This window comes from Wasmannia auropunctata, unplaced genomic scaffold (assembly GCF_000956235.1).
Source record: "Wasmannia auropunctata unplaced genomic scaffold, wasmannia.A_1.0 LD334204.1, whole genome shotgun sequence".
Lineage (NCBI taxonomy): Eukaryota > Metazoa > Arthropoda > Insecta > Hymenoptera > Formicidae > Wasmannia > Wasmannia auropunctata.
In genome coordinates this window covers 128,726-141,450 of record NW_012028686.1, presented here as the reverse complement: position 1 = coordinate 141,450, position 12,725 = coordinate 128,726, and the positions used below count along the sequence as shown (strand labels likewise).

At 39.3% G+C, this 12,725-nt stretch overlaps 1 protein-coding gene across 5 annotated transcripts in view; it reads left to right on the top strand.

Moving 5' to 3' along the window:
* The window catches only part of LOC105459175 (hemicentin-2), a 261,045-nt gene that overhangs the window by 244,906 nt on the left and 3,414 nt on the right, over positions 1 to 12,725 (top strand). For all 5 annotated transcript variants that reach the window (XM_011704973.1, XM_011704972.1, XM_011704976.1 and 2 more), the window contains one exon: positions 3,320 to 3,530. In XM_011704973.1, coding sequence (XP_011703275.1) covers positions 3,320 to 3,530 — 211 coding nt within the window. The remainder of the gene's footprint in view (positions 1 to 3,319; positions 3,531 to 12,725) is intronic.

Genomic DNA, 12,725 nt, shown 5'->3' with positions numbered 1-12,725 from the left:
AATCAACATCTGTTTCCAGCCACGAGGATAAAAGCTATATTGTTGGAATTGAAATCGGTGAATTTGTGTACAATATCGCATAAATCCAACAAAACGAAATCTATTGATTTATCTACATGCATATACATTAATCCCACCGATCACGCGCGATTTCGTATATATATATATACGCTTTATTCATAATCAATGTAGCATTAATAAATCACTCTATACTGTTTACAAATTATACCTGTAATATAATCGTGGTATAATGCAAATTTATGCAAAAGCGCGGACTTACTCAATCTCAGATGTTTGTGTTCGTTTTATTGACATTGTAACTCTCATTCATATGACAGGAACTATCGCTTGTCTTACATTATGCATGCACTTAATGCATACCGCTACCGGGATAAGTAGCGGCGTAATTAGCGTGGTGTTAATAGTTTGTACCACTTGTTTGATACAATTCGCTTTCTTCTTCGCCATGTAACTCACATTGCCTCGTTGAAACTCCACTTTGTCGTCTCGCGAGAACAATGGTATAATTTATATGATTCCCTAAAAGCACAAAGTGAATTGCATACAGCGCAACCGTTTCCGTGGGGGGGGGGGGGATTTAATTGCCTCTAGCGGCATAAAATCGACGATAATATTTCAAAAAGCTCGCAACATGCAGCATTACCGAGTTAATAACACGATCATTTGCTGAAATACCTTACAAGAAGGAAGAGAAATTTAAAACGCAGTACGCGCGTGTTTCACGTTTCATCCAAAAAGAATAGTGGAACTCTATGATTTTACGAATCACGAAGAAGATATTGAACGAACAGTTTATTCAGATAATTTGTGTTGTAGTTTTAACTGAGCGAATACACAATAAACTATTTGACAATTATAATGTTTATATAACTATATTACACATATTATATATATAAATTACAATTATACAGTAACTCTATGCCATTTGTCATAAATTTAATTTCAATTTGATAACACGAATGTATATAAAATATTTAAAAATTTAACTAGGTGCAGATGTGAAAATAAAATTTTGTCGGATCATATTAACTTACCACTTATGTAGGACACTCAAGCTGGTTGCTAAAATGTCCAAACTTTTTGCAGCATCGTTCATTACGCTTGAACATAATAATTTTGATAATCCAACAAAATTACTTTCAACTCTGTGTCTAGCTAAATTTTTAGATACCTCAGCAAAATTGTTCTTTCCGCGATACATTTCGAAACTATACGTCTCCAGCAACGTATATTCATGACATATTTCTGGACCGCTTTTTTGAAACTATATTTTCCCTCCATACCTTTGTGCGCACGAGGCGCACCTTGTTTGTCGATGACATACGCAACGCGGCGTACAATAATGAGAAACAACGATCGTTTTTCTGATGGACACATTCTCATATACAGGCGCCCGGGTGTTTCGCGCAACGGCGGGCATTCGCCGCATAACGGAATCGAGGAACATTAAACGGAATAAAATAACGAGCATTTAGCATGGAGGAATGCGTGGCCTCCGACTCCCGGCTCGCCACTTGCTTTGCCGGACAGAATCCACGAAGCTGAAAATCCTCCGGGTATCCCGCACCCAGGCCGCGCGTACGCTACGGTTTCGCGCGTCTATTCTTCGCCCGCTTTGCGGCTCGACGCCGCCGCCACAATATGCGCGCATCCGACGTTACAATAAACGGATGACGAGCAGTATCCCTCGTGTCTGGATCCCGCGGCTACATTGGGCGGAAATTTATACGCTATAAGGCGCACACGCCGAACCTGATGATGGCGGGCGCGCCATACATCCAGCTCGTAACCAGACAGAACGAGCTGGCCGTTAACAGTTGCGTTAAATAAATTTGCACGTTAACGTTTTACTCACCTAAGCATTCGCACATATTTTACGAGAATCGAAAACACGGTTTTTTTTCCAATGTTATAACATGTCGCGACGCAATATTCTCATTCGTTAAAATCCTAACGATAAAAAAACGAAACGACATGAATGTGATATTCCTTAACGATATATTTATAAACTTTTGAGATAGTTGCATACGCGAAACATTTTTGAGATAACGTCTTAAGGTAAAACGATGTTGGCGAACAAATAAGATATGTTGAAGAGAGTACTTTGGAGCTGCCTTTATTCTCCGCCTTTTACACGGTTTTGTCATCGCTCAGCATATTGCAAATTTCCTGACGACGTTGTGGCTGGAAGTTTGCAAGTATTCAACCTTAACAACACACCGTTTCACGCACCTATCCTTCCTGTATTCTATGGCACGACAGGGCCGCTGTAACCGTGTATCCGGCGTTATAATAAACGGTTGATGGGCCTCATCGCTCGCAGCTACAGCTGAATTCCACGCGCTCATTCAACGAAACCCTACCTATTATATAAACTCGCGTTTTTGCAACCACATTCCCCTCGCGCGTTTAACCGGGGGCCCGCAAAAGCAAATATTAAATTCTCGCAAGTTGACGTTTAATTACTTCAAGATATATCTGACGTACTTGCTGCATAAGCGTACAAAATGTCACAAAACCATCGTTACGACAACTTGCTTCTTTTACATGTAGAGAGTGTCGATGCTTTTTTAATTAAAATTTGTTCGTCGACACTTTGTTATTGTCTGTTAATATGAATATTAAATTTTGTACGTACCGTTTAATATTAATTAAAATATGTCAAATTTTTCTCTATGTATTCTTCGATTTTATTTTTTTTTAATTAAAAAATTGTTATATTTATTTGTTCATGTTTCTCGATATTAATGTTTGAACATTTAATATATTTATTAAAAATATCTGCTGATTTTGAAACATAGAATTTCGATAAATCTCTAACTTGGAATGACTGCAGTTTAACACATCTTAACAACATAGCTCTTTTCTGGATGCCACGTAATGATAGCGGCATGGACGCCGAAGGAATTCGCACTCTGTATACTTTCATTTTATGTTGAAATGATACGAGATGCGCAAGAAAATATTATTATAATGTACGAATGTTAATTATTAAAACGTCAACCTTCTAACGAACGTTAAATATATCAAAATGGAGTTAAATTTCTTAGCGATGCAACGCAGTCGTCCAAAAATGAACGAACAAAAGCGCCAAGACCGCAAAGCGAAATCCTGTCGGCGCTCATGATGCCCAGGCACAAAGACGCGTTATTCCGCCGAAAGAAATCCTCATAACGAATGTCACGGGCCGCAGGCCCGACGATTCTCCCGGTCGTCGCCTTTGTGCTTGGGGAAAAATCCGCGCGCGTTAAATCTCATGCTTGTCAACTGACGCCATTCTTCTTCTATCTGCTTCTAGAGCCCGACGCCGCCGCAATACGTGTTCTGGTATCACAATAGCCGGATGATAAACTACGACACCACGCGCGGCAGCGTGACCGTACAAACCGATCCAGGACCAACTCAGAGCCGGCTGACGATTCGCCAGGCAGTGGAGACGGACACGGGCAATTACACGTGCAGCGCCTCCAACACCAAGCCGGCATCGATCTTCGTCTTCGTCACCGAAGGCAAGTATAAGCAGCGTGTTTCGTACAAAGCGAACTTCCTTAATCAATATAACCCGGGTTGCGGTTGTCCCGGCAGTCTCTTAACTACCTTCACCGAAACCCGCGTACCCGTAATGATCCTCGGACGAACGAAACTGTAAGAACTTGCTTCAATATCTGGACAGATATTTTACAGACATTCGATGAACCGTACTCGTATTCAAGCTCCTCCTTGGCTTTATCTTCCTTTTAAGCGAATTTTTGAAAGATTCTCATTGAATATACTTAGCTACATCGAGATATTTAATATTGAAATTGCTGACACTGCGAAGAAAGATTAGGTACATCAATCATGATTTCATCAAGAATGCATCGGCTCTAAAATCGTCAGAAAGCCTGGCCCGAGGGAAGATACGCGATTTCCGGCGGAATTCTCTGAGTCACGCGAAGAAAAGAAAATCCATTCCGAAATTAGAAACGTCGCCGTTCTGATTGAAAGTATTTATTCTCCTCAAATCCAACGTTTTTCTTATATCCACAATTATATATAGTCACACACAGACACATGTAGAGCGAAGAAGTAGAGCTTTAAAATACATATAGATTAAATAGAAAAAGAAAAAGGTCTGATTTTAATTTAACAAATGTACGCGAGAAATATTCTAATAATAATATACATTTTTAAATCAGAGATTTACAACAATGAAAATCGTGTTGTCCACACGGCAACGTAGGAACAAAACATTTTCCAAAAATTGCCTAACGTTCTCGTTTCAATAAAAAAAGTACATTTATTTGACGGCAACATCGCTTCTGTTTCAACACACAACTTTCTTTTTTTTTTCTATGCGACTGTTTCTGTTATTTCCACGTTTTGCGCACATGGGTTGTGCGTGGATAGCGCCGTTATCGCGTATATACGTGCGCGTGTACACGCACGACGACGTGCGTGCGCGTGATGAAAGAGAACGAGAGTCTCATGGTCCTTCGACGATCGATCACTCGCCGCCGTCGACCACCCTATACGATGTGTATATATATATATATAGCGCGATTTAACCCCTTTCTAACGAGGGCTGTGACTGAAGAAGAAGCCCAAGGCTCTTACGGCAAAAAGCGGTCCTCGTCGGCTCCGCGTTGTCGGAAAACCCGCGTGTACTCGCTCCGCGACGATTTTAGCGACGCTCGCAATTTTAGGTCCGCCAGGATCGCCGTGGTAATTGATGTGAAAGGATGAGGACAGAGTCGCGAAAATCTTAATTGGATTACGAGAAACTCGGTCGGCCGGAAGATTTATTATGCGGATATACAAAGAGAGAAAGAGAGAAAGAAAGAGAGGGGAGCGGTGTCTCGACCCGTGCTTTCGCGGACTTTTGATATATATGCATGTCGCTGGTCGCGAAGAAATTGTGGATCTCATACGATCGCAGCCGCTGATTAAACACGGAATATTACGTTCCAATTATATCGAATAAGCGGCGTATAATCGCTTATCCGATTAACGCATTTATCCGCGAAACATGTGTCAAATTTAGCGAGTGAATGGAAGGCGTCTGGTCTCTGTTTGAGAGCAATTTGTTTTTGGCGTGGCGAGAGAGAGAGAGAGAGAGAGAGAGAGAGAGAGAGAGAGAGAGAGAGAGAGAGAAGGAAGAAAAAGTAAATGGAAAAACAATCGTCGTGCATTGTATTCGACTTTAAATTGACGATCCCATTAAATGGATCTGTGATGCTTTACGCGACAGAATAGAGCAGTTTCCGCCGAACGAGAAATCGGTACAGCTCTGGCCTCTTGGCTGGCCGATAGCGCGTGCGCGCGCGCGCGCGGACCGACACGCGAGAAGCGGCGAGTCCATCGCGTGCGTGATAAACCGCTATACGAGCGTCCCTTCTGTTCCGCGAAGTACTAAGCTTTCAGGTTAAATTTTGAAGATATGGACTCCATTACCGCGGCACCGACGCACACCGGGGCCGACGCGAGTGCTCGCGCGTGTGTTGGCGTGTACGTAGCGAGCCGCGCGGCGCGCTGCCCGTAATTCACGGCCCCGGGAACATATGGGGCGACGCCTCGCGCCGTAAATTACGGTAAAAGTGTGCATGCGCCGCGTTTCGGAGGAGACACGTATCGCCGATGAATGTTGCAAATCTGGCGGTCCGCGCGCGCAACGGCGCGCACCATGAATTTTGATATTCGGGAGACAGGAAGAAGGATCCGTGCGCGCGAGCGCACCGCTGTCGCTCTCTTTTTTTTTTTCGTTCGCCTCGTTTGGCAAATTTACGATGGGATCATATCACACTGGGCACTTTCCGGGCGCGATGATATATCGATAGGCCGGGTCAAGGCGGTCCGCGATATTATTAATGACGAGCGATGACGTAACGCGCGCGCGCCTGGCCCGGGACAAATGCGGTCGTCAACGTAGGCGCCGCGACGTCGTGCTATCGTCGAGTCCGCTCACGGTAAGGTCGTGCAATGCCCCGTACTATATATTTAGCAAGCGTTTTTTTTTTTTATACTACCTATTCTTGTACGAGCTATTACGAAATGGTTCTCTTCCTTGCCGTAATTATAAAATAAAATCCGATCACAGAACCATTCATTATGCCTTTACGATTCAAATGATTTCTTGCAAATGAATATTTATCTTAAATTTCATCTAAAATTATGTTATTATATTATTATATTAGACGGCTCGTATAAAATTATACTATTATATTAGACGGCTCGTCTAAAATTATACTATTATATTAGACGGCTCGTCTAAAATTGTACTATTATATTAGACGGCTCGTCTAATATAAATTAGAGATTTTTTTATTTATTATTTAGAGGAACTTTTATGATTACAGAAAGAAAGGAAGATTTATGATTACAAGAATTATTATCTGCTGATTTTAATCGTACTCTGATTGGAAAATTATGAGAAAGATTATTTTAATACAAGTTATTCTGATAGAGGACTGCATGGAATTAAACAGCTTGAAGATTAATACATTCCCTACCGGACTAATTTTCAGTAATTTTCCGTTTAGGCCGTATGTTAATAGGTTTGATTATATCGTATTTCGAACATATATTGCATAATATCTATAAAACTATAAATTCATTATTATTAAAAAAAATGTAACGATGTTTTCAATGTGATAATTGTGTTATATTATGCAAATATTTAAGTATCGATATATTTTAATTTTATGAAATATTTTATAATAATGTAGTGGCGAAAATATCAAATGGCCTGAATATTTTATGAAATATTTTATAATAATGGTACACGTAGTGGAAAATACAGAGCGAAAATAACGGAGCCTGAATGGAAAATACTGCGCGTGTGTGAGGCACATATTATATCCCATGACAGGGAATGCGTTAAGAGATTTCAACAAAGTGAAATCGGGAGGTGACAATAATTTTACTTTTGTTCGACGTAACAAAAGTAAAATTATTCTTTTCGCTCAACGTTGCATGGGCTTTTTAATTTTCATACGTCAGTAACTCCCACGTGGAGTACAAAATTCTTTTCGTATTCGACACAGAAACCTTGTTGAATTACTCGCACGCACCCGACGTCTGCGTACCATTATTATTACGCGAAGCTCGGTCGCGTAACGTCGCGACCAACGACACATATCTATTTCACTCTCGCTCGCGACGCGAGATAGAGGATTAATTATTACGGGCGCGTGATAATGAGATGAAATCTCCGCTAGCTGCACGGGCGCGTTGCCTTTTGACCGAGATTTTTGACCCCATTGCGGGCGAAGCGCCGCGAGGGTCTCTCGACGGACGTGCGTCTCGCGCGTTAATAGCGAATTAATAATAGCGCAGCTCCTGAAGTATAAACTATTCGGTTACTCTATCCGGTTACTCTTGGCACACTATATAGGTAGAACTAGGTAGGACTTGAGCTAGTACAATTATGTTTATGTAAATATTATTTACCCCGCGAGATTATTGCGTGGCCCGATGTTACGACGCGCGGCTGTAATGATAGATCGTCGTAACTACCGGTTAATTATTCCCGGGCCGGTTAACTCACTATTCCGCTCTCGAGTTATTTTGACCCGCGCTCGTATACGGGGGAGAAACGTCGTAAAATCCTTAATGAATATCACAGAAACTTGAGACAGCCGCTCTATTCGGGAAATTTCACGAGCTTTCGCGCGCGACGCGAGAACCGGAAGAGAGAGAGGACAGCTAGGGTGGAAGACTCGGTGTCGCGTATAAATTATCTAAACGCCGCGCAGCGCCGGAGGTAAATTGGCTTAGCGTGGCGATACTAGATCGCAATCTTGTTAAAGACGGGCGGACACACCTTTCCTGCGTCGTGGAAGACAGCATGTTAAACCCAACTTCCAAACTCGACGAAGCCCCGCGGCGATCTACCCCGACCCTCCTCACCAACCAGTTGTCATCAGCTCTTAAACCGGTGTTTGCATTTAACGCGCGTATATTGCGACCTTTGTCTTCTCTCGGTTAACCGTGGGGATCGCTCGTAAACTCTTATTTGAGCTTTTCTGCCAATTATAGCACGTACGAATGGTTCGCCAGGATTCCGACGACGACTTCACCACGGTTGTTCGGTGGACGATAAAAGCGTCATGAACAAAGCCGAGTAGCTCGTCCAATTTTTTTTATAAACGTGACTACTTCGAGCTCTAATTAAATTTTCTTATATACAATATATACACATATACGTAAAATATTTTTTATTTCAATTTTTTTTGTTTTACGTGTTCAACTGAGTTTTTATTATAAATTACCACATCATTGTATCTACGTATATCTATACATACTTATCTATATACATTTTTAATTGAGCTTTTTTTAATAATAAAAAAAATATATATAATTTATTCTTAAGATAAACAAAAGTTTACAAGTAATAGTTAATATTTTAAGTATTTAATAAATTAAATTATTTTTTTGTTTTATTTTCATTTCGATTTAAGTTGCCTCACTTTAAACTTTAAATGCTTGTAACTTTTAAAGCAATGGTTTTAAAAAAGAATGTTTCAGATAAAAGTTATTTGTCATGTAATGTAAATTGCGGAAATAATTGGTTTAAAATTTAAAATTTCAAAGTTATCTCCGCTTTATCTCGCTGGAGTGACGAAGGGGAAGAGGAGGAGTCAGTCTTGACACAGATTTAAAGGCCTCTGAAAAAACCTATAAGAAATTTGAGACTGGAACGATAAAAATTTAACGCGTAGTGCTCAAGGTATTATACTGTACTGATTTATATGAGCCACTCTGTACATTAACAATTTATACATGTATTATATATATTACACAGAGATTTATGCGAATAATGTGATAATTTATTCAAAAAAGTACAATTGAAACATAAAAAAATAGAAAATTGAAGCAAAACAGATTGAATATACGCAAGAAAGAAGAGAGCGTAATGTTATTAAATGAGAAAGAGCGTTGTACAAGAATGTTTGCGATATTATTAGTAGAGAGAGAAACGGAAGAAAATAGATATCGACAAAATAAATTTGTAGAAAGCTGCTCGGTCTGAAACGACTTCATTTTTGCGCGTAACAGCGGCGAGCATAAAATTAACTTCGCGTCGCCCGCTTGCCCTGGATTTTTAAAACCATTTTTACAAGCGATGCGTATTCTCTGCCGATGCTCCAGCGCGTTTCTCCTTGATCCACGAAAAATGTCCCCGCAAAAATGAAAACACCACATAATTTTGCAGAAACATTCTTGATGAATGCGAGGGACTAAAAATTCTGTGGCGCAACGAGAAGATAAATCTAGTTTCTTGCAAGATGCAAAATAGAGTGTTTTTCTCGCGGCACAATTTATAAAGTAAAGAGAGAGAGAGAGAGAGAGAGATAATAATCCGCATTAGATGAATAATATTTATCCATCTTCATCCTTTTAGTTGATAGAGCCGTTTCGTTTCATCATGAAAAATGTATGAGCTAGTGAGAATTCTTATTAAACGGTTCTCGCTACGAGAGGATCGGAGTATTAAATCCTCGCCGGGCTGTGGCAGCTGTTTGTCATTAGGTTTTGAGAGCGTCTTTACAACCGATGCACGTAGGCCGTAAATGCTGAAATGCACTCTCTGACCCAAATCACGATTCCCACGTAGATTCTGGATCATGCATCCGGAGCGTCGTGTTATTTTTATGAACCTGCTACGCGACTCAGTAAATATTCCAAATTACTTCGATACTCCGATCGTTTCTCTGCAGCTTGTTAATGTCTATAACCGGAGAAGTTTTAGAGAAATTAAAATTAAACGACACAAGTATATATGAGTACATCATGCAGTACAAAGTTTGTATAACGTTTGTAAATAAATCCTTTCGGTACAATATTAGCGCTAAATAATCAATGTATATGTATATTAACTATATAAATGTACACGAAATTAATTGTATAAATATTATATAACTTTATGCTACAAAATTTGCGGATATTCTGAAACAAGTTGAGGCATTGAAAGCTTCTTATAAATATATAAGCCGGAAGTCATTAAATTCCGCAATCAATGCACGTAATTCTGTAAATGTTTGAATGCACTTCGATTTAATTGACAAAGTTTGTGCAGAATCTTATTCACAGACCCAAGAGCTATTCAGTTTCCGCAATCAATACTATTGGCTCCGGTGGATAAGTTAAGCTCTCCGTCATTGTTAGTCAAGAACGCAGTCAGTTCGGTCGCAAAGTTACAACTCACACAAAAATAACCAATAAGACACAGCTACATTATAAATAAGACCTTCGGTGAATCTCCTCTCCGGAAAATGTTCAGAAAATTCAAATTACAATGCTCTATCTCTACTGACTGAGGAACAGTTTCGACCTTTTCTTGTGCGAAGAAACGGCATGTAAAAAAAGAAATCGTAGAACCTTTTTTCCTCTCGTAACACTGTATTTTTAGATTTCGGGTCATCTAGGAAAAATAGTTTAACGACAAAAGATGCACTGATATTATGGCGTGTTAATATCGTGGCGGCAATTTTTTTTCCTTGCTGCCAAGATAAATTTGTTAGGGTAAGGTATACGGGCGAAAATATAAAAGGGCAAAAAGCACGCCGCGCCGGTCGGCCGCAAGCGAGACATGACGATATTTACGGCGTTAACCATCCTAGCCGAGTGGCTCGTATTTGCGGTTTGACGAGTATGGGGAATAACTCCGTTTAACAGCGGGTCACTATGCTTCTATTTGAGAGGAAACATCATCACGGTCTTCCCAGGATTGGCGCAAAACCGGAGCAAATATCGGCCTGTGGTTAATTAACCGCGGAAGTTTAATCAGCAAGAGTGACCCTATAACTCTGGACGCGAAATAAAAGATAGCATGCGATCAATAGCGGGGAATAAATCTATTCCAAAGTTAGAGACTAGCGTGTGGGAAAAGTATGATGCTATTCTCAGCGAAATGCTGTATTTTTTATCCTTTCAAATATAGCTTGTTTCGCTATTTAAGAATCAAATATTGCATCTGCATCACTTACAAAAAGATCATGCAAAGTAAGTAAATAATTAGTTTGCTATTAATTAACGCGGGTCTATTACTAATAAGTGATAAAAATTACTTTCTACTATATCTTTCCGTAAGTAATAAATTCACAATAGTTTCGTTTCATTCCCCCATTTTTTATCTTAATAAATGACGTTTTTGTATCTGTGCTTTGTATAACATGAGCAATAATTTACGAGAATATAAATTTTTTTTTTGTAATTTCTCTTTTCATTAACAGAAAGATTTTTTAATTATCTTCACTGTGTCCTACATTTTGCATCTGTAGAAAATTAATCGTGTCGAGAAAATTGCGCAAAAATTAATTTCACGTAACTGGATACGAAATATGATTGTATACGAGAAGTGAAGAAACTTTTGCAAAGCGTGGCTTCGCGTGACATTCGTTTCTTTGTTATCGATAGCCGCGCGACACGCGTGAACCCAACGCAGTGCGTTAAAAGACCTCCGTTGAAATAGCTGTTGTACAAAATACATTTTCGGAAACAAACGCAAGGACCAAGCATTTTTTGTAAGCCAGCGAATAGGTGAAAGCGCCGCCGTTCACAATAGACGCTTTTATTTCACGTGAAAGGAGAAATCGCGATGGTCTTTCAGTTCAAAGGTGCAAGTCCGACAAAACAAAACATTGGCCGTGGGTTAATTAACCGCGAACGAGCCCGCGTTATAACTTGCGCACGCAAATCACACAATGGGGTAACGCGTGCACCTAAGCCGCTGCCGTGTCTCAGGTCGATGGCAAGGAGAAGAAAATAGACCAAATCGGAGAAATTTGTACATTAGAGACGCGCGAAAAGAAATTGATGTTCCAAGTAGTTCCAAGGAAGAAAAAAAAATTCGAATCAAAATGTTCTGCAAATTAAGGAATTTTCATACGTGTTACGATAATTATCACTATAATTTATTTATTGTAAAAGTAATTTATTTCATTGAAATCTCATTTTTAACGATAGAGACTCTCCGAATAATTTAAAACGGTTTTTTTCAACGAGATGACCTCGTGTCTTGCAATTTATTAAATACACATTTAAATATCCGATGGATATGTATATGAATTTGAACATATATTTTGCCAACTAAATCTTTTGCCTTAAATTAAAAATCTGGAACAGCTAGTTGGCTACTAAAAGCTACTTGGATGTATGTCAACAAAAGTTTTATACTAGCGCACTTTAAAATGCCGTGACATACTTTATATTGTGACTAACAATTAGTGTGTTTTACGTATTGTAACCTACTTTAACGTACTTTGACTACCCTCGCCAATAAAGTACAATATAGGTATACTTTGTTCTCATTAGCAATGAAATTTATCAATACAGTATATTTATTTTGAGAAATTTTTATGAATATATTGTGTGTGTGTGTGTGTGTGTGTGTGTGTGTGTGTGTGTGTGTGTGTACATAATCCATTCAACAATTCTCGTATTTCCCGATTATAATTATGTACATACTAATTTCAATTCGCTCAGATAATAGCTTTTGATAAAGTAAATATTTCCTCGTCGAGAGATTTGCGAGAAACAATGTAGATTAACAATAAGTACTAAATTGCTTTTCCTCCAATTATCAATTGATTCTTATATTTTGAGCTCTATTTATTAAACGTTCTTTATTTCAGACTTTTGTTTATTCGAAGAAAGAGAAAGGACGTAATTAAATAAGAACAGAATTGAACAAAAATAGATTAGCATTTTAGTCGTGCAACTTT